The 21,598-nt window shown below is 41.1% G+C and overlaps 1 protein-coding gene across 1 annotated transcript in view; it reads right to left on the reverse strand.

Annotated features, from left to right (window-relative positions):
- The window catches only part of LOC122320325 (synaptic vesicle glycoprotein 2A-like), a 641,446-nt gene that overhangs the window by 308,152 nt on the left and 311,696 nt on the right, over positions 1–21,598 (reverse strand). The window contains exon 4 of the mRNA XM_043208507.1: positions 15,243–15,364. Within this exon, the coding sequence (XP_043064442.1) occupies positions 15,243–15,364 (122 nt within the window). The remainder of the gene's footprint in view (positions 1–15,242; positions 15,365–21,598) is intronic.

Genomic DNA, 21,598 nt, shown 5'->3' on the forward strand with positions numbered 1-21,598 from the left:
CTTGCCAATTAATAACTCCAATGGACTGGATTTTGTAACTCGATTGACAGTACAATTTAACGCTAACTGCACTTCACCTAAAGCATCCTGCCAAGACCGTTCACTAGATTCCACCACAGTCAACAAATTTTTCAAAGTACTCATGACTCTTTCGACCTGACCATTGGCACGACTAGCACCAGTTGCTATTAGGTGACACTGAATTTTCTGAGAGTTACAGAAGTCCACAAATTTACTACCCGTAAAGCTTCGACCCTGATCAGCTATCAACCGAGTGGGCACACCGAACAAAGCAATCGAGGATTTTAACGCGTCTATACAACTACCTGAATCAAGTTTGAACGTATGATACAGATGAACATATTTTGTGTACCCATCTATCTGCACTACGATGTATTCCTTACGGTCATTTTTGCCACTTAATTTGCCGGTGATATCTATGTGCTACGTGTGCCATGGTATACTAATCTTTGGTAACGAATGTAATTCGGCTTGAATTTTTCCCGATGCCGACTTTGTCACTCTGCAAGTTATACAGTTTTGAACAAATTTTCGAACATACTTCGACATTCCCTCGAATCAGTAATGGTCGTACACCTTATCAAGAGTTTTTTCCCAGCCTAAGTGTAGTATAGATTCGTGAACCTGGTTGATGATTGACCATCGAAAAGCTCGTGGGATTACTGGCAGGCAGCGAGTTCTACCATGCCTTTGTATTTTTCTGTATAACACGGATGCTCTTATCTCGTAAGTTGAAGCCAAATCATCAGGGAGTTCTCCTTCATTTAAATCTCTAATTGTATTTGTAATGTCTTGATCACGCTGCTGTTCCGCTTGAATCCAGTTTCCTGTGATGTTCATTAGTTCTATTCGTTTTTCAATAACTTTGTTTTCTATTTTTTTAGTCGTGCATGTCAGGGGATTTCTTGATAGGAAATCGACATGGGCCATGCGCTTTCCTTCACGGTACTCTATATCGAAGTCAAAAACCTGCAAAAATTCCCACCAGCGATATACTCTGGCTGATAATTCAATTTTCGATCTAGTCGCCCTCAAAGAATTACAGTCAGTAAAAAGGACAAACTTTCTACCATGCAGGTAATGTCGAAAATATTTAACGGCATTGACAACCGCGAGTGTTTCTAAGTCATATGATGTGTACTTTGACTCACAAGGGCTAGTAGCCTTACTGAAGTATTCTACAACATAGGGCTTGCCTTCAATTCGATGCAAAAGAATGGCCCCATAACCAATGGCACTAGCATCAGTGTGCAATTCTATAGGATGTTGGGGATCAAATATCGTTAAAACTGGCTTGCTTGTAAGGATTTTAACAATTTTATTTCGAATAATTTCATGTTCATCTTTCCAAACAAAATTCATTTTTTCGGATGTGAAAGAATATAGAGGCTTCATTAATTTAGAAAATCCTGGTACAAACTGACGAAAATACGAAGCTAATCCAATGAATTGTCTTAAAGTGGAAATAGACCTGGGTGGTGGCAATGCACTCAGTGCTTCAATTTTACGCCAATTGGGGCGAATCTCACCAGCTTGTACTTCGTAACCTAAATACTGTACGGTGCGTTTCAAAAATGAACATTTTTCCACATTAAACGAAAAGCCTGCTGTTGTCAAAATCTTTAAAACGGTCTCTAACCTCTCAAGTGCATCTTCCTTAGTGGCTGCCACGATCATTAAATCGTCCATGTAAACGATAACATACGAATTCGCTAGTTCGCCTAATGCTTTCATTACCGCTCTCTGAAATACTGAAGGCGCATTCTTTAGACCAAACGGCATTGCTAAGAACTCGTACTGCCCTTCTGGAGTCACAAAAGCCGTATATTCAATGGAGTCAGCATGTACTGGGACCTGATAATATCCACAAGCCATATCCAAGCAAGTGAAATATTTAGCTCCTCGCAATATAGCTAGCTGATCAGAGATTAAAGGCAAGGGAAACTTGTCAGCCACTGTGTTTCTATTTAATTCCCTGTAATCTACACAGAGCCTCATAGACCCATTCTTCTTCTTGACTAGCAATGCTGGACTAGCATACGGCGAACAGCTAGCTCTTATTACTTTATGCTCAATCAACTCTTGCACTTTTGATCTTAACAATTCTCTTTCATTAGGACTGAATCGATACGGTCGCCTTTGTACGGTTTTGGTCGGATCACTTAAGCGAATTTTAATTTCCCCAGTACTTATACGTGTAAGAGGAGTTCCCCGAATAAACGATTCTGAGTATTTTTTCAATAATTTTTTTTCAACAATTTTCTCTGTGCCATACAATTCTGTTTCTAAAGTATCAAAGTTATATTCGGTGTCAGGTACGACACAGGCGTTAACTGTTTTATCTTTCACTAACTCTACCCCATTACTTGACACTACTGCCGAATAGCCCTGGGCCAAGATTTCACGCCCAATTACAATTTCGTTTTTCATACAAGCGTCATCGACTACGTGAAACATTATTTCGATACAATTTCCATTAATCATTACGTTACTTAAAATTTGTATTGTATTAACTAGGTTAGCATTACCTATTCCACTTAACGATATGACGTTATTAAATCTCTTTCCACTCAGCTTAGGCGCTAGACTCTCTTTAACCAAGGAGCACTCAGCTCCGGAATCAAAAGTATACACGAATTTCTCACCTAGATGCAGCATGGATGCTTTTGGTTCTTTCACTATACAAATCTCTATTCGCTTAGGGATGCGTGTTCCCGATCCAGATCCTTCTCCAGCAGCTCTCTTAGGACATTTGGTTGCGATATGCCCTATTTCGTGACAACGGTAACAAGTGATGTGTGCCTTAGTGCGCTGGCCATTCCTTGATCCGCTCCACGTTTTTCTTCAGATGATGGCTGCTTCTTCATTCGGCATTCCGCTTTTTTGTGTCCAAGTTGACCACAGGAGTGACAAGTAATTCCAAATGACTTAAAGCGTTTAGCACTTGGTTCCTCGTGCGAGTAGTTGGGTCGTTTTGAGTCCAACGCATACACTTGTAACTCTGATTGCAACTCGCGTCTGTTGTGAATCCTAGCTGTGTACGCAACTCGATGCAATCGACGGTCATGATTTGCCAGATGTCCAAGTACTATCGATGCCGCAATCTCTTCTTTGTCAATATCACGCCATTTTGTGACGAGTGACGTAGTTTTACGGCTCGCATAAACGGCGACACTCTCACTGTCATTTGGTCGACTATTCAGCAAGTTTAAAATGGTTGCTGCTGGCGTCTCGGTATTTTCAAATCGTTGCTCAAACAATTGTCTGAATTGAGGCCACGTGATTCCGGCATAACACACCTGCGACAACCACTGTGATGCACTTCCTTCTAGAGACTTCGTTAAGGCCAAAATTAATGCACTACCTTGCAGCGAGGTCTCGCTCAAAATGATGTCTACGGTCGCACACCACTGCACTGCATCGGCTCCGGCTATATCTGCATTAAATTTTGGTAACACAATGTCGGCCTTTTGTAGGGGCTCGCCAGACGTAGCTCGCAGCGCTCCAGCAAGTTGTAAAAAATTTTGGTTCTGCTGCTCTAGCAAAACGCGAAATTGTTCTTCTAAAGTTATAGTTCGGGGGTTAGATCCCACTTCTGATGACGGAGGGGTCTTGTTTCCTTGAAGATTTATACCGTTGTCTGACATTTTGCGAGCGAAGTGAGTCTCAGTGCGTGCGTTCTCTTCAAAAATTACAATCCAAAAGACTTTTTAACTACGATTTGACACCATCGTTATCCCTTTTTCTCAACACAACACTGAGCCACACTGACGACTGCATATACAGTCGTCTCACTCTTCTACTATCGAGCAATTCACAAGGATTCACCTTGCAACACTAAGCCATTCGCTTAAACAGTTGAGCGAGCAATTTAATTAATTAACTACGCTCCGACATATCCGACATATACATATATATAGGTATATAGGTAGGGGAGGGTGGTCCCATACCGACCCCCTAAAAGGCAAAAGCGATAAAGGTGAGAAAAATCAATTTTTCAGTTCAGTTCAAAAATTTACTATGTAGAGGGATCAGTTTACTATACATCTAAATGATTAGTAAGTGCGTAGGTGCTTTGAAGCGTTAGATATTCAGGCAAATATAAAACTCTACTTTTTGGTCGTACTCAAAAGTAGTGGTCCGAAACCGACCCCCTATTTCTTAACAGAAAAATTTAATAACATAAAATAGAATTTAATGATTTTGACGTTTATTAAGAAATATATTGAAGGTTCTTTCCAGAAAATAAAAATTAATGTATGAAATAAAGGGCACTGTAGTCAATTGATGAAGTCTGAGTTGTCCTCTTTCTCATAGTAAGTTTTCGCCTTGAAAAAACCTTGTTTTTCGAAAGCCGCTCGTTGATGACTGTCTCTTCGCTTTCTTCTGATCTTTTTGCTGTTTCTGTTACTTTTCTTTACTGAATCTTGTTTACTTTTTCATATTTTCCCTCAAAAACACGCTATGACATATTAAGCTGCCAATAAATGGGGGTCGGTTTCGGACCATCACCTAGCGGTCGGTTTCGGACCACCACGACCTTTTCTGATTAACTGCTCGGCATTAACTTAAGACGCAAAGATCGATGTAATTCTAATTATGTGAGTGAAAGCTAGGACTATCAACGATCAGAAAAATGTACTCTCCGATTTTTATGCGGAGAAAAAAAATTTAAACTCAAGTTCAGTAAAGCTCAAAAATAAATGTCACAGGCGTTGAAACAAAACAAACGGAAAAATTGCAGTGAAACAAAATAAGTCAAAGTGGCTATCTATCTCCAAAATGTCTGTGTTATAACAGCTTTTCACTGAAGTTACCGACAATTCGGCTAGCATCGCCATCTCTGAGAAACATGGGGGGTCGGTATGGTACGACCGGTCGGTATGGGACCACCCTCCCCTACCTTATTTACTTACAAAACTATTTATTATTTTTTTACAACTAATAATGTTACGGAAATCAAAAATAATAGTTTTTTTTCTTCAAAAAAGTCGAAAAAATATTTTTGTTATTATTTTTAATACAAAGTTATACGATTTTCAATGTTTGCGACACTTCCAAATAGGCGTTCCCCTTCGTTCTCCTAGATATCAATATGTGAATTACTCGGAATTATTCCATGAAATGTGCTGTTTTTGAAAAAGTTGTGCCTTTTTGCGCATTTTTTGTTTTAAGAAAGAAATAAATAAAAAACCTAGCGCGCTTCCACATTTTTTGCAAGCTTGCGTATACACATTTGTGCATGAATTTACATGCGCTGCAGCGTGCTGAATGCTTTTTGCAAGCAAACCAACTGGTGACGGTGTGGTGAAATCGAACTTTTTAAATCCGAATAGAGCGTTTATTATTGTTGTAAGCATGGAGACCTTCACAAAAGGAGAAATTTTGCAAAAATTGAATGATTCGAAAAATGATATCGAACCAGTCTTTGAGTATATTTTAAAAAAGTTACATTTTGTTACATTATTGTCGTTACCTAAAGAGGTAATTGACTTATTACTAGAGGCTGCAACTGAAAGTAAATCTTCAGTTGAAAAAGAAGAAGTAGATTTCTATGATGAGGATAAACATAATAAGTCAAATATACTCAATGAACTGGATGAAATTGAGCTCTCAGAAAATGAAGAAAATGAACAACATATAAGAAAATTTAAAAAAAAATTTAATTTAAAAAATGCAAAAAAAAAATTAAAAAATAAAAAAATTTAAAAAAAAAAAATTTAAAAACCAAAATCGGTTTAGGAGCCTTCTCGTGGCACATCCTGAGTGCTTTAGCAAAAGCAGCTAATCCTAAGCGTAATATATAATTATAAAAGAAAATTATCAGAAATCCTTTTTAAAAATATATAAATTTAAACGAATTAGTCGAAAACCCGGAGAACCATCAAAGAACGCTTCAGTTTCGTTTACGTTTCCGAAGTAAGGGGGATATGTGAGGAGGCAAAGCAAGTCCTAGAGAAGGTAACAGGCGTCGATTCAATCGAAAGTGTTTTCTAGGTGCCTGGCAGAGTAGTGGGCGCGAAGCAGGAGCGCTGCCGTGGGAATCATCTGGGCAGGCAGCGACGTCAACAAGGAGAGTTGTCGATCTAAAACCCTTTCGCTTATCCTGAATTTTTTTTTTTTTTTTTGAATGCTTCTTTGTTTGTTGGATCTTCTCCTTACGAGACTAACAATAAGTGCATCAAATCTTATACTGTAACATAACTAACAGTCATATAGACTGGTACAGTAAAAATGGCCCTGACAAATTATGGCTGGGTTGGAAGGTCGTTACGTTGTAGGCGGGTTCTTCTAGAAACCAGAGCCAGGTTCCTTGCGAGAGGATTTGGGTGGGCTGAAAGATTTTCCTTGTATGACGCTTTTTGCTTGTCTATTTCATCTTTCACTGCGAGAATGCCAAGATCCCTGTGGATGTTTTGGTTTCTAATATACCATAGTGCCCAGTGATAGTTCTCAGGATCTTTGCTTGAGCCCGCTGTATGATGTCTATGTTGGTTTTGCTCGCCTTGTAGAGCAGTACCAGTGGTATCCGCTGTTTAAAGGATGAATAGAATTGGTCCAATTGTATTTCCTTGTGGGACTCCAACTTCGGTTTTATAGATGTCGGATGTTGCTGTGTTGCACCTCACTGCGAAGACTCTGTTGTAGAGCTACGACTCAAGTAATTTATGAGTGTAACCGGGAAAGTGTGTTTTGATTTTGTGCATGAGACCGTTGAGCCAGACGCGGTCGAATGCTTGCGATACGTCGAGAAATATCGCGCTGCAGTGTTCTCTATATTCGAAGGCTGTGCGAATCTCTGATGTTATTCTGTTGACTTGCTCGATAGTTCCATGTTTTTCTCTGAAGCCAAATTAATGGGCTGGGATAATGTTATGAGCTCCCATATATGGTATCATGCGTGTTAGAAGGCATTTTTCGAAAAGTTTGGACAGGCATGAAAATAGACTTATTGGTCTGTAGGAGGACGGAATCATGTGAACTTTTCCGGTCTTCGGTATTATTATGATTATTGACTTTTTCCATTTATTTTGGGTAGTAGCCAAGACTTATGATCCCATTGAAGAGTTTATAGATGACCTCAATAGCACAGTTTGGAAGTTAAATTATCATTTTTGGAGTTATTTGGTCACCGCCGGGAGCCTTTTTCGGTTTTAACACCCGGATGACTTTGATGATCTCGTTCGATCGAAACACTGTTCTCGTGGATTCACTTTCAGTTTGGATTTGCGGTAGAACAAAAGGATTTGTAGCGGGATTCGGCTGGAAGACGCCCCTGAGATGTGAGGCGCTTAATTTGTTAATCGCCGATCAATTGTCAACATTTTTAAATGGGGTAGCATTTCTATTTCTGTATTTTTAGCATCATCAAGTGTAGCACAACAGGAACCAACCGTAAATATACAATCATGTCGTACTAGATTAGGTTCCGAATTCCAAGTAGCTAGGCGAATGGCTGGCCACTCTCTTTAGGAATTATCTTCTGCAATACAAGTCTCGAGAATCAGAGGAGTTCCCCCTCGTGGGTTTATAAAGCTGTCCTCATTCACATTAGATTTTAATTTACAAATTGAATTCCTTATTGCCCCAACCGCTTTAATAACCTTGCAGAGCAAAGGGTATTATAATTTCAGTTAGAAGTTCGCAACGCAGTAAAGGAGTCACCTCAGACCCCCTATATTCTTAATCAGCATCGCAATCAGAATCGAAATACGTTTGTACGTCTGCCCGTCTGTCCTCCTGTCGGCTTCTATGTAAACTAGTTTCTCAGTTTTAAAGCTATCTTGTTGAAACTTTCCCAAAAGGTGTGTAGTTATTGCACGCAGTATATAATCGGATAGCTCCCATACTAAAGAACGAAATAAAAAATTCTCACGTCGTTGTTTTTGATCAGATCAAATTTCTTCCAGATGGCGTTTTCTAACTACTATTGAATTTCGGACTTAATTTTATTCAAATCGGATAACTCTATCATATAGCTTCCATAGGAAAGATCGAAAAATCTATATAGAAACTAGCTGACCCGGCAAACGTTGTTTTGCCACCGGATGACTTTATAATTTCTGTACAAAAATTACTCAGTTCTAGACTTACAAATGTATTTATGTATGTATGTTTAAGTTATTATAATTGCGTCTGGCATAAAATGAATCCAGGTTATTATAATCATAACGTGCATTCACGCGATTGGCAAGTGCGCTTCCGGAATCCTCTCCGCCCATAAAGTAGATTTGTAAGAATTTATGTTGTTCATTTGGCATTGGCAGCAGTGAGCCCATTTTATGATAAACTTGGCCTCTAATTTTTAATGTAGAATTGTAATTTTGACCATTTGCATTAGTATTTCGAACTATTTCTGTTGCCTCGAACGATGTCATTTGAAAGCATGAATTAAATGTTCGAATTGACTTCAGGAACACGTTAGAATCTGGATCCGTGCCGATAAGTAAGCCGTTCAATGGTTCAGGTGGTGTTTCAATTTCTGGTAGTTGCACTTTTCCTGACGCGCAACACGTCCCACATGTGTGACATGACAATGCGGACATTCCTTGTCCATAGCACCAAATACCACTTTTGAGTGAGCATAATACTCAATATCGGGCTCATACTGGAATGCTAGACGCAGTAATGAATTTTATATAAATGCTCGATGTACCTGTTGACGTTGATGGTCATTTATTCTGCCTCTATTGACTGTGACACGGCGTGTATGTCGTTGTTCTAATATTCTGTCTTCATTGCGTTCAGCTCGTGTAACTTCAGGCTCTTCTTGATGCAATTGCGCTATTCTTTCGGATCTTCTATTTCGCATGTATCGAGATCTACTTGTATCACGGCTCAAATCTCCCGCTTTGCGTTTTCTTGGCATAGCTCACTGGACAAAACACTAATAAATAGAATTAATGATTTTACTTAATGATGAAGGATTTTTGCCCCAGTTTAAATTGATTTAAAATGCTATGGTAGCGTGTTTTTGTCAGTGTGATGAGGTAGAAACTCACTTTATATGCGATTTTTGGTATGTCGAACACGATTTAAGAGGATGAAAAATAGACGTTGGGTAATTGTCAGACTTACTTAATAAGCTCAAAAAATTTCATGAGAATCGGTATAGCCGTTTCGGAGGAGTAAGGTCAGAAAAACTGTGACACGAGAATTTTATATATTAGAAGATTAGACGGAAATAAAATGATAACATCGTTGTTTTTCATCATACATGCCTGATTTTTGGAATAGAGTATAGAGTTTTATAACGATTTTTAAATTATTTATTTATTTATTTATTTATTAAAGTTTGTATTTTTTAGGAAATTTATGACCGTTTTTATATTTTCTGTTGTTGGGTGCTTGAGGTAGTCTGTGGCTTTGAGATTTTTTAAAAGAAGTTGCTTGTCCTGGGTTATTGCTGGGCATGTGTCTAGGATGTGTTCCATGTTAACTGGAGTTGATTGGCAAGGAGGGCAGTTGCGTGAGGTGAGTGGATCGAGGAGGTGTTTGTGTGTTATGTTTGAGTGTCCAAGGCGGAGTCTAATGAATTTCATTTTGTCAATTCTGCTGGTTTCTTCTTGAACTAAGTTAGAAAGTGTTGATATGTGGATGTTGTTTGTGTTAATGCTTTTGTATCATGTGTTGCATTTACTTATTCAATTTTCATTTTCTTGATTTAGATTATATTTTAGAAGTTTTTTTATGCCTTTTATATTTTCGTTTTGCGTAAATATAAGTAGCATTTTTGTTGCTTCTTTTGCCGTTTTATCTGCGAGTTCGTTTCCTTTAATGTTGGAGTGTTCTGGGGTCCATAAGATTTTAATTTTAGGTTGTTTTAGTTGTATTTGTGATCTGATGTGTGTTGGGTATTTGTTGAGATTTTGTAGATTTCGGATTGCTTCGATCGCTCCTAAGGAGTCAGAGCAGATTACAAATTTTCCGTTCCTGCTAGTAGCGATTTTGATGGCTTCGAGTATTCCAATTATCTCTGCTGTTAGGATTGATGAGTGTGGTGGCAGGTTACCGTAGTGCAATATTTCTGTTTCGGTGGTTATAGCAAAGGCTGTAGTTGAGTTTAGTTGAGATCCGTCCGTGCATATAAATGTATGGTTTATGTAGTTTTCTTTTGTTTCATTGAATAGTTTTTGATATGTTTCTGGTGAAGTGTTGTTTTTTTTTTTTTTTGTAGTTGTGCAGCGAGGTGTTTATTATGTTTTGATGTAGTTGCCATGGCGGTTTTGTTTTGTATAGTTTTGTTGGTTTAAAGGGTATGTTAAGTTGTAGACAGTTTTTTATGGCTCAATCTAGTGTTGAGGTCCATTTTTTTCTTCTGGTTGTTGGTTTGATAAGTTTGTGTATTGGTGTGTCTTTGGAGCGCATAAGGTTTTTGAAGAGTTTAGTTGTGAGATGATCCCGCCGTTGCTCGATGGTTGGGATGCTAGATTCGTAAAGTAAATTGTATATGCGAAACGCACCTAGGACTGCTCTAAGAGCTGCGTTTAGTGTGGTTTTTAATTTGTTTAGTGTATTTTTTGGGGCGTATCCATATGTGTGAAGTGCATAGTCAATTTTGGATATAAGTATGGCTTTTGTGATGTTTAGTAGAGTGTTTGTGTTGCAGTTAAACTTGGGGCTGGCCAAGCATTTTATGATGTTAAGTTTGTTTAAAGTGATGGTATGAGAGAGTCAGTATGTGAGTTCCAGTTGTATTTCTTGTTTATGGTTAGTCCGAGTATTTTAAGTGATTCTACGTTTTTTCGGTTTGAATTCTGTGTTGTGATTATGGAGTTGCATCTGTGTTTTTTACATATGTGTAGATGTTCGCATTTTGTTTGTGATGGGGATGCGCCTGAGTAGCTTCCCCAGTCTTCTACTTTCCTAAAGATGTGGTTTGGGTTGATGGTAATGTTTTTCTTGTTTTTAGATTTACCAGCAAAAATAAATCGTCTGCATATGCACTAAATTTTATCTGTTTATATCTTGTCAGGATGTTGGCTAGTTTATTGAAGGCTATTAGGAAGAGTACAACTGATATGGGGGATCCTTGTGGGATTCCGTTTTCTAGAGGGTGTATGTTTGAGTTGTGTGTCCCTATTCTGACTGTTATCTTTCTGTTCTTTGTGAAGTTTATAATATAATTTATATTATATTGGTCAAATATTGAGTGTGTATCCGCTCGATCAAAAGCTCTTGCAAAGTCAATAGAGATGAGTGAGGTATGTTTCCTGGTATTAAGTGACTTTGTAATGATGTGAGCTGCATAGAGCAGATTATCCGAAGTCGATTTGCCTTTTTTGAAACCGAATTAATGTAGAACTTTGTCGTTGTTAAGAACCCACCATAGTCTGTTCGCTATTATTTTGTCCATTGTTTTACTCAGGCAGCAGTTAAGTGAGATGGGTCGGTATGATGAGATGTCAGTTGTATCCTTTTAAGGTTTTAGAATTGGTATGATCAGGCTGGTTTTGTATGATTGAGGTATATAGTGGTTGAAGATGTGATTGAAGTGAGAAAGTATTCTATTTTTTATTGATGGTGAACTGTTTTTTATCATGGGGTATGAGATTTTATTGAGTCCTGGTGTTGAGCCTTTAAATGATAGGAGAGCAATGGTTAATTCGATTTTGGTTATGGGCTTGTCGATTTCTATAGCAGATGTGGATGGAATGTGATTGAGGGTTATTGTGTTGTATTTATGGGAGGTGAGTTCCTGGCTGAAGTTTGCGTCTTATGAAAGATGGGACCAATGATGTGCAAGAAGGTTGACGATTTGGTTTTTGTCGTTGGTAGTCACGTTGTTGTTGGTTGTTATGCAGTGTATTTGTTTTGCTGGGTTAAGACCGCCAAATCGGCGAATGTTGTTCCATATTTTTGTTGTTGGTGTTGGTGTGCTTGCTTGAATGGCGAATGTGAAAGTGGTTGTGGATACCCTTTTCCTGATTTAAATTTCCGTTTTCAGAAGCGCGTTTGCTTTTCTGTAAGCAATGATCGGTTCTTGGGTTGTGTTTCTTTTCAGTGCTTTCCATGTCTGTTTTTCCTCAATGCGTAAGTTTGCTAAGTTTTTGTTCCACCAAGGAACTGTGCGTGAGTGTAGGTGTGGTAGTGTTTGTGGTATGGTATGGTGTGCGCTTTTAATGATTATTGTGTTAATTAATGCTGTTTCTTTGTTTATGTTGGTTGAAGGGGGGTATAGGTTACTGTTGTTATGTGTGTGGGTTGTAAAGTTATCCCAGTTTGCTTCGTTTAATTTGAAAATTGGTATCTTTTTGTTGATGATTGTGTCGGTTGGAAAAAGGGTGATGATGATTGGGAAGTGGTCGCTTCCGCAAAAGGTCATTTATCAGATTCCAGGTTGTGAGTGGTGTAAGTGATGGAGAACAAAAGCTGAGGTCAATGTGTGTGAAGGTGTTGTGTTTAGTAAAGTGTGTTGGTGATTAATCATTTAGTAGTGTAAGTTGTGACTGTTCAATGAATTTGGCTATTGTTTTTCCTCTTGAATTCGAGTGTGCAGATCCCCAGTTTTGGTGCCAGCTGTTAAATTTCCTGATATCATAACAGATTCGTTGTTAAAGTTAATTACGTTGCTCAGGTTATTACGTGAAAAGGATTTGTTAGGTGAAATATAAACGGAGTATACTTTAAAGTTTTCTTTTGATTTTATCTCTACTGCTATTGCTTCTACATCTTCATTGATATTACTTTGAGTGTGTTAGATTGATTTGTGGATTAGCAGGGCTACTCCTCCAAATCTGTTAGATAGTACATATATTGTAGTTTACTGGTGTTGGTAGGCTGTGAAATTGTTGTATGTGTGTTTCTTGGAGTGAAATAATATGTGGAGAGTGTGTCTTGATGAGTATTAGTAGTTGGTTGTTGTTGTTCGTATATCCTTTAATATTCCATTGTAATATTTTTAAGGACATATTTTAAGGCAGTTTTTGTGTTTTATGACGTTCGTACTGGAAAGGTTTGTTCTTTGCTCTTTTGCTTTGAGGTTTTTAGATAGGGTGGGTTTTTCTTTAGTTTGGCTTCTGAGAACGCGTTCGTTTGTTGATGTCGAGGGTCTTTCAGAGTCGTCGTTGGTAATTAAGAGCATTTCTTCGTCGAATATTTCGTAGGCGGCGGGGGTTCGTGCTATCTTCTTCAGTCCTGCATGTGCCTTGTTCACCTCTTTGAGGAACTCGTGTATGTTGTTTGTTTTCCTATGAATTACGTTTGTGTTATGTATTTGTGTTTCAGTTGCTGAGGTGGGGTTTTCTGTTGGTGGTAGATTTTGAGGTTTGAGAGTATGAAATTTCTTGGATAGGACTATGACGTATATGGAACGGGCAGTTTTGTGGTCAAGTTTTTCGGTGATTCTGATGGCTATAATTTCCTGTTCTTTGAGAAAGATTGGGCATTTTCTGTGTCTGGATGAGTGGTTTCCCTTGCAATTAATGCATTTAAGTTGTTGCCTACAGTCGTTGTTGTCGTTGTTGTGGGTGGTCTCAGAGCAGTTTTTGCATGTAGGGTTGTCTTGCTTGCAGCCAACTTGGGGGTGGTTGAAGCGAACGCATTTTTTGCATTGTATGGGAAGTGGTATGTATGGGCGTGTGAATACTATTTCATAGCTGACAAACACTTTTTCAGGGAGATTGGTAAAGTTAAATGTAAGCGTTATAAGTCCTGTTGGAACTCAATTTTGATCGACTAGTTTGGTCCATTTGTACAGCTCAGAAACTTCGGCTAGAATTTCTTCTTCTGTGAAACTCCTAAGCAAATTACAATAAATAACACCTTTGGTCTGGTTAAGGTTCTTGTGTTCGTATGCTTCTACGTTTACTTCACCTAGTTTTTTAATTTTTAGTAGTTTTTTGGTTTGTTGTATGTTTTTTGTTTGAATTAGAATTGTACCTGCTCTTGTAATTTTACATTTTTCCACTTCACCTCCGCAGATGAAGTCGATTGATTTTTTTAGAATGAATAATGTGTTTTCAAGGGATGTATTGTCTTTACTTTTTATAACAATGAATTTATATTCAGTTATTAAGTTTTTAGAAAAAAGTCGGTTTTTGTCTGGTGGTAACATTTTGGTTTTGTGGGGGGAACCCCCTGCTTGTGGTTGTTGTGATCACGTGACTATTTGTTGTTGAATTTTTTAAATTTTTTTTGGGAGTCTCTTTTGTTTTCTTGTTTGTTTTTGCAAATTTTGCTGATAAGCACTGGTTGTTGGTGATTTAGATCGCCGTAGCTGCACGTCTTTACTCAATGAGGTCTGGAGTGAAACTGAACGATTCTTAAATTACATGTTACATTTTTATCAAAATCGGACGACTTTATCATGTAGCCGTCATATGAACAATAGTCGAAAATATGGAAAATGAATAGCCTTTATGTATTTTGTTCGACATATTTGATGACTGCAAGGGTATATAAGCTTCGGCTTGCCGAAGCTAGCTGCCTTTCTTGTTTAATATGAATCATCCAAGCTCATGACGACTAATAATAATATTCCCCATAAAAGGTCATTAGTCGGTCCTGATTTTCGGCAAGATATTTTGCCAAAACAGAAAACTTAAGCATCGTACACTCCGCTTCCTAAGAAAAAACTAAACCAAGGTCGACATCCAAGCCTTGAAGCTCCACTACTCACTTTGTAATTCTGTTGGACCTACAATAAGTTCACTAATACTGTTTTAGTCTGGTAGATAAACGAGAGTCCATTACTCAGGGTAATTTTTTGTTATAATATTATTATTTTTAAACTTAGCATAACTAATTGGAACTCAATAAATAGGTCCTATACTTCTTGGTTGCAGAGCTGGCACCTGACTAAAGCATGTGTACGAGCATTCTGTGGCATCAAAAGTCGAGTCACAATTATAAGAACTCAAACACAGATAATCCCATTGCAGGATTAACTGACAGCTATAGAGGGTTAAAAAAAACTCGTCGTTCGTCTTTGAAGTGTTGTCTGCTTCTTTTCGACTTTTATGTCCTTTTTATATTATATTCACGTCGTGTGTCTACTGATTCATTAAATGGTTGTTGTTAGACAACCACAGACATACTCCACACATATAAAAACTTTATTATATAATGTATAGTAGAGAAATTTATTACTTAAAAACATACAAACCAATTATAAATATAAAATAAGCATGATAACAAAATAACTAAAAGTTAAAATGTATGATTTATTGTTATACTTGTAGAAATTTAAAAAAATTAAAAAAAAATTATTTAAAGCATACCTGGCAAAATTATTATACCAAGCGTCCAGAAAAGCTCCATCCAGCATAAAACCTTTTCTCTGTGCTGTGTTGTTTGAAATTCGCCCAAATACGGAAATACAATTCCCATTGTACCGGCAACACTAAAAAAAGAATCAACGGTTACGTATATTAAAGGGTTAATTTAACATAAGCATCAGTTTATAACGGCTCTGTTGTCATAATAAGTACAGTTATCTTTTAAAACATCTTAAAGTAGAAAGCCATACATATTATTGTTTTTTTTGGCTCGATGCCTCATAAGGAATATTTTGATTAAAACGGTACGAAGTTTCAATTAATAGCGTTCTTACCCGTCAGATTGAGACCCACTTTCAGGCACATGTGAACTCTAAGATCAAGAAAGCATTTAATAGTCTTCGGATCGGTTAAGATTCAACACACTGACTAAACATCGAGTGGCGCGCTTCAGGAACAGGTTCCATCAACCTGGACGATGTCACCAGATTTGCTTCCAGTTGCATAACGTGTCACAATCTTTGCTTTTTTCTTTCGCAAGTCATTTCTCCGGCTTGAAACCCAGAGGAGATTGTGCCTTAAAACATTTATTTATTTAAAAAAATACTATATTCAAATGTAAGTTTAATCCTTACAATGTCATTGCATTTTTTAAAATTAATGTAGCAGATGTAGGTATTTAGTGTTTACTTTACCCGCGATTAAAAATAGCGATTGGAATATCTTTCTAATAATAGTTTTAAAGTGGGCAGAAACGAGGCGTCCGATCTTTAGGCATTTTTGCCGGCACAAAACATTGTTTTACTTTGCGCCGCGTTAGTAAGTATACGTAATATGCATAGAGTAAAATTGATTATTATTATTTAAATGAGTCGAACTAATGTCCCGTCAGTTGACTAAGGGCAACACTAAGGAGAATAAATGAACGAGGATTTATGTTTACGTCTTTATTCAATTGATCTCAACTTAGGACTGATTTCTGGTTACAAAAATCTTACTTGTACTGCCCTTTGTTTACAAAAGTTTAAATCATAACAGTCTTCGTCTACCTCATGGTACAATTATATAAGGTAGTTCCGTCTGCATTTTCTTCCCCCTATTGCGCACTACAATGAGTGCGAGTGAGAGGGAGGTATCCCGTAAGTGCGAAAGAAACTGAAACAGAGTGTGTTATTTAATCCTTATGCTGTGCATAGAGTTTAAAAAGGACTGTTATAAGACAATGAGTATTAATTGTTCCGTCATTTTCGCACCCATATTGTTACCCTTTCAAAATATTTTTGTGCCATATTACATGTTACGCTTTGTGTTGTGTTGGGGGCGTCCGACCTGAAGGCAGCAAACTCCTGTGGTCAGCGACGTCTGGCGGTGTAAGCTGTGGGGGGTGAGAAAAACACTCGGCGATCGCGGAAAAGAAAAAGACTTTAGATTTCAATCGTGGCGCGGACCGGCCGGGCGTTTAATTCATGCGTTGACGTATTTGGAACTAACTTAAGCTATTCTAAGCCAGGCGCTTGGAGGCGCAGGGGAAACTTCTTGCGCTCGGGGAGTGGAGAGCCTGGACGGCCGAGCGCGACATGCTCAAAGCTCCGGGAGAGGGAGAGTGCGGTGTGGGGAGAAGCTCCGGGAGAGGGAGAGCGGGAGAGGCCTGAACATTCCGCCCCCCTTGCAACCGCTGGCGTTGCAAAATAACTAGCCCTGGTTGCAGGCGCCCGACAGGATCCAGCCGAAGCTGGATGAGCTACTGGCAATCCCTCGGCGACCAGGTGGAATCCTGGTTGGATGACCTTGGCGTAGACATCCGCACCCAGGACCATGGAAATCGACGCCGGCAGATAGAACCGCTTGTCGGCCAGCGGAATGTCCTTGTAGCGGCCGACGACAGATTCGTCGATCGCTCGGATGGGGGTGCGGACGCCGACGCCGGGTTCGACCTTGAGGACGACTTCCAATGCAGCTCTCTCGACGACTTTCGATCGGAGGATCGCCGTGCACACCCTTTCCTTTCCGACATTGGTGGTCGGCAAACGATGGCTGGACGCCAGGGTGGCGTCGATGCAGTTTTGAGGCGAGCAGGGGTCGATGAGCGCCACGGTGTCCACGATCTTTGGACCCGCCTCCAGGGTGACCAAAGCCGTTGGAAGGACGTTGACGACGTGGTGCTGAAGGAGGGTTGCCAGCGTCGGAGCAGCGCGCGCTGCGCGAGTCGAGGGCTCTGGTGTCGAGGATGCTGAGCGCGGTGGAGAAGCGAGCGCTCTGCGAGTTGGCGGATCTTGCCGGCGCGAACGCTGCTGAGAAGCGGAGCCCCTTTTGGAAGGCTTGGAGGGCTCGGTGATGTGGAGCAGCGTGTGATGCTCCTCATCGCACGTTCTGCACCGGTCACCGCTACGGCAGTCCCCTTGCGAATGCTCGTGGGAAAGGCAATTTGCGCAGTACTTATTGACAAGAACTGCCCGTAGCCGCTTCTCCGCGCTCAGCTTGAGGAACCTCTGGCACCTCTTTAGAGGGTGGATCCCCCGGCAGACTCGGCACCGGTAGGACTGCGTGCCTCGAGTCCGCCTGCTCTCCAACACTTGAGCGTTTTGCTTACGCGGAGCCATTGTCTACGGGTTTCGGCGTTGGATCATGAAAAAGAAAAAACAAAGGAAGGTTTTTTATAAAGGTACGACTTGGGGGTACGGACTACGGACAACGACGTATGGATTACTGGGTAGAAGTTTGGGGAGCCTCTCCGGGAAAGAGAACAATTTTGGCTACTGGACGCCGGACAATGCCGCGCGCCGTCTGGATGTCGACTACGCGAACATTGCCATCGGCTCCAGGAAAGACGGAGTCGATTCTACCGAGTCGCCACTCATTTGAGGGCAGATCGTCGTCTTTGATGACGACCATGTCCCCGACACGCATATTCTCGGTGGGACACTTCCACTTGTTGCGCTTGTGGAGCTCTTTAAGGTATTCATCCTTCCATCGAGCGCGGAATTGCTGATGGAGCGCTTTCAAATGTTGCCACCTGTTTAATATGGTCTTGGATTCACCCTTTACTTCGGGCTCCACTATGGATAGAAGAGGGCCGCCGACAAGAAAGTGCCCTGGTGTCAACGCTAGAAGATCAGTGGGATCCTCTGACATGGGAGATAGCGGTCTGGAATTTAGACAAGCTTCAATCTTCGCTAGCAGAGTGGCAAGTTCTTCAAAGGTATATTTCCGCGTAGCTGTGCATTTATAGAACAACGCCTTGAAGCTATTGACACCGATTTCCCATAGGCCTCCCATATGGGGTGCTCCTGGCGGAATGAAATGACAGTCGAGCTGCTGATGACTATACGCATCAGTCACAGACTCTTTAACGGCCTGGAGAAAATCCCGGGACAGTAATGTGGAAGCGCCAACAAAGGTCTTCCCATTGTCCGACTGCACTTGGCGAGGACACCCTCTTCTGGATACAAGCAAGCGAACGCCGCAAGAAATTTCTCGGTCGTCAGATCTGAAGTAGGCTCCAAATGGATAGCCTTAGTGGAGAAACCAACGAAAACCAACACATAAGACGGGAGAATGACACTCGTTCTCTTGGCAAATTTCCCATCATCTGGACTTGCAATCTCTTTTTGTAAATAACGCAAACCTTGCAGGCATTGATAACTGCCTTCACCAAGTTTTTAATTCTCGGAACCCAATATCTGGAACGGGTGAGACGTACCACCAACTGGTTACCTCCGTGTAGCGTTATGAGATGCGTGAACTTTACCAGAAGCTGAGAGAGTGAACATTCGTACGGGAGGATTATCGGATGTCGTTCATCATAACGCAAACTTTCAGAGGCTGTTACACGGCCACATGCCCTTATCAGCCCCTCCTGATCTAGGAAAGGGTTCAAGGAGAGGATCGAACTGGAAGGGGGGCACCGGAAGCTTCTGACTCAAACAGCGATACTCGTTAGTTAAATACCTGCGCTGAGTGCAGAGAATCATGAGCCGTTCGGCGGCGACAAGTTCCTTGGCCTCCAGACGGATCTCTGAAAGCTGCGATTGTTTTTTGCACCGACTGATAAATCGCTGGACATACGCGAGGACCCGCAACGATCAAGGAAGTCTTCGTTCGGAATATACGCTACGTGGGCTTTGACTGCTCGCTTTTCGATCTCGGTCACGGGTAGGTCGGTCCCCTGGCTAGGCCATTGGCTACGTGGTTTTTGCAACCAAGTGGGTCCATGCCACCAGAGAGAACTACCGACAAGCTCTGGAAGGGCCACCCCTCGACTAGCCAAGTCAGCGGGATTATGTTCCGATTGAACGTGTGACCAGTTGGCTGCCTCTGTGGACTGAGTGATCTTTGTCACTCTGTTGGCAACGAAAGTAGTCCAACGGCAAGCTGGCTTAGCTAACCATGCCAACACAATGGTGGAGTCGGTCCAGCAGTGGAGACTCGAATTTAGCATCGGCATGCTGGGAAGGATCGCTTCAGCCATTTCGGCTAGCAGTAAAGCTCCACACAGCTCTAGTCGAGGAAGCGACACAGTTTTGACTGGCGTAACACGCGTTTTGGCGGTGAGCAGGTGTACCATCGTGGTATGTCCCATCTCTACGCGCACGTAGATCGCAGCGCCGTAGGCTTTCTGCGAGGCATCACAAAACCCATGATGCTCTAAGCGAAATTCTGGGCAAAAGGAAACCCATCTTGGGATCCGGACCTGATCAAGGATCGAATAGCTTTGAAGAAAACTGTGCCACCTTTGGCACAGCTCAGATGGCAGCTTATCGTCCCACCCCAGCTCCTGAAGCCAAATCTCTTGCATAAAGATCTTGGCACACACAACAAATGGAGCGAGCCAGCCTGCCGGATCAAACAGTTTGGCGATTTGGGAAAGCACCTGGCGTTTTGTGGGGGAGATTTCTGTGGGTAGATCTGGGGGAACGAAGAAAAACTCATCGGACGTCGCTCTCCACCGTATACCGAGAGTCTTGGCTGTACTTTCAGTGTCGAGATCAAGGAAATCGCTGTTCAGAAGATGATCGGGTTGGATATAAGCTAACACCTCTTTGTTGTTGGATGTCCATTTTCTTAACGGAAAACCCGCGGAGTCTAGGGCATTCTGTAACTCTTTTATTGTGAGTTGAGCATCTTCAGCAGAGTCAGCTCCCGAAAGGACATCGTCTACATACATTGCACTACGAATGACTTTGCTCGCTCTTGGATGGCTGAGCTGCACGTCAGTCGCCAGCTGTTGTAGGACTCGTATCGCCAGGAAGGGCGCACAATTATTCCCGAAAGTTACCGTTTTTAATTCAAAATCTCGAATGTACCCCTCGCTGTTTCGGAATAAAATGCGTTGGAACGGGGTATGCTTCGGGTCTACCCAGATCTGTCGATACATTTTCTCGATATCGGCACTGTAAACGTATCGGAAATATCGCTACTTCAGAATTTGAATGGTCAGATCGGACTGTAAGACCGGGCCAGCATGAAGGATATCATTTAGACTGACCCCATTGTCTGAAGGGCTCGAGGCATTGAACACTACACGAAGCTTGGTGGTCGTACTTTCCGGCTTGAGCACGGCATGATGCGGAAGATAATAACTCGCAGAATCATGGGTAGGATAGACCTCTTTCATCTGGTTGAGATCGAGATATTCTTGAATAACGGTATCGTACTTAATTTTCTGTTGGCTGTCCCTTTTCAAACGCTGCTCGTTTCTTAAGAATTGAGCCAACGCGAAGGATCTGGAGTGTCCCAGGGCGGACTTTACGTTCTCCGGATCACGGAATGAAAGGCTTACGATATATTTTCCACTATTGTCTCTCGTGGTTGTTCGGAGGAAATTTTCCTCACAAGCCAAATCTGACTCTTTTGCCATTTTTATTGGCAGATCCTCCACCTCCCAAAACTTGGTGAGAAGTTGATCCAGGTTTGAATCGAATATATGGGAGATTCGAGTGGAGAAAGCGGAAATTTGCCTAGCAGCTGGTACTGGTCCGGTAAGGATCCATCCGAATATAGTCTCTTGACCAAGAAGAGAGCCACAGATGTTTGCTCGGGTGCCGCTTAGGAGTATGGAAGGCAGCAGATCAGCCCCGATTAACACATCTATCTGTGCACTCTCATAGAATTTCGGGTCCGCCAAAGAAAAATCGGGAAGCTCCCGTAGGAAATGCTGCGGAATTGAGCAGGACGGAAGTTGACCAGCTAATTGTGGAAGGACATAGGCAGTCGCGACTAGTTGCAGGCCAGGCCTGGTCGGAGATCGAATTGAAAACTGGATTCTGCTGCCAGTGTTTGGCTTAAGCCGGAGACTTGGGCTCGAATGAGCTGATGAGGCAACTTAATCAAGTTGAACAGCCTCTCAGTCATGAATGTTG

The sequence above is a fragment of the Drosophila ficusphila genome, unplaced genomic scaffold (assembly GCF_018152265.1).
Source record: "Drosophila ficusphila isolate 14025-0441.05 unplaced genomic scaffold, ASM1815226v1 contig_470, whole genome shotgun sequence".
NCBI classification, from domain to species: Eukaryota; Metazoa; Arthropoda; class Insecta; order Diptera; family Drosophilidae; genus Drosophila; species Drosophila ficusphila.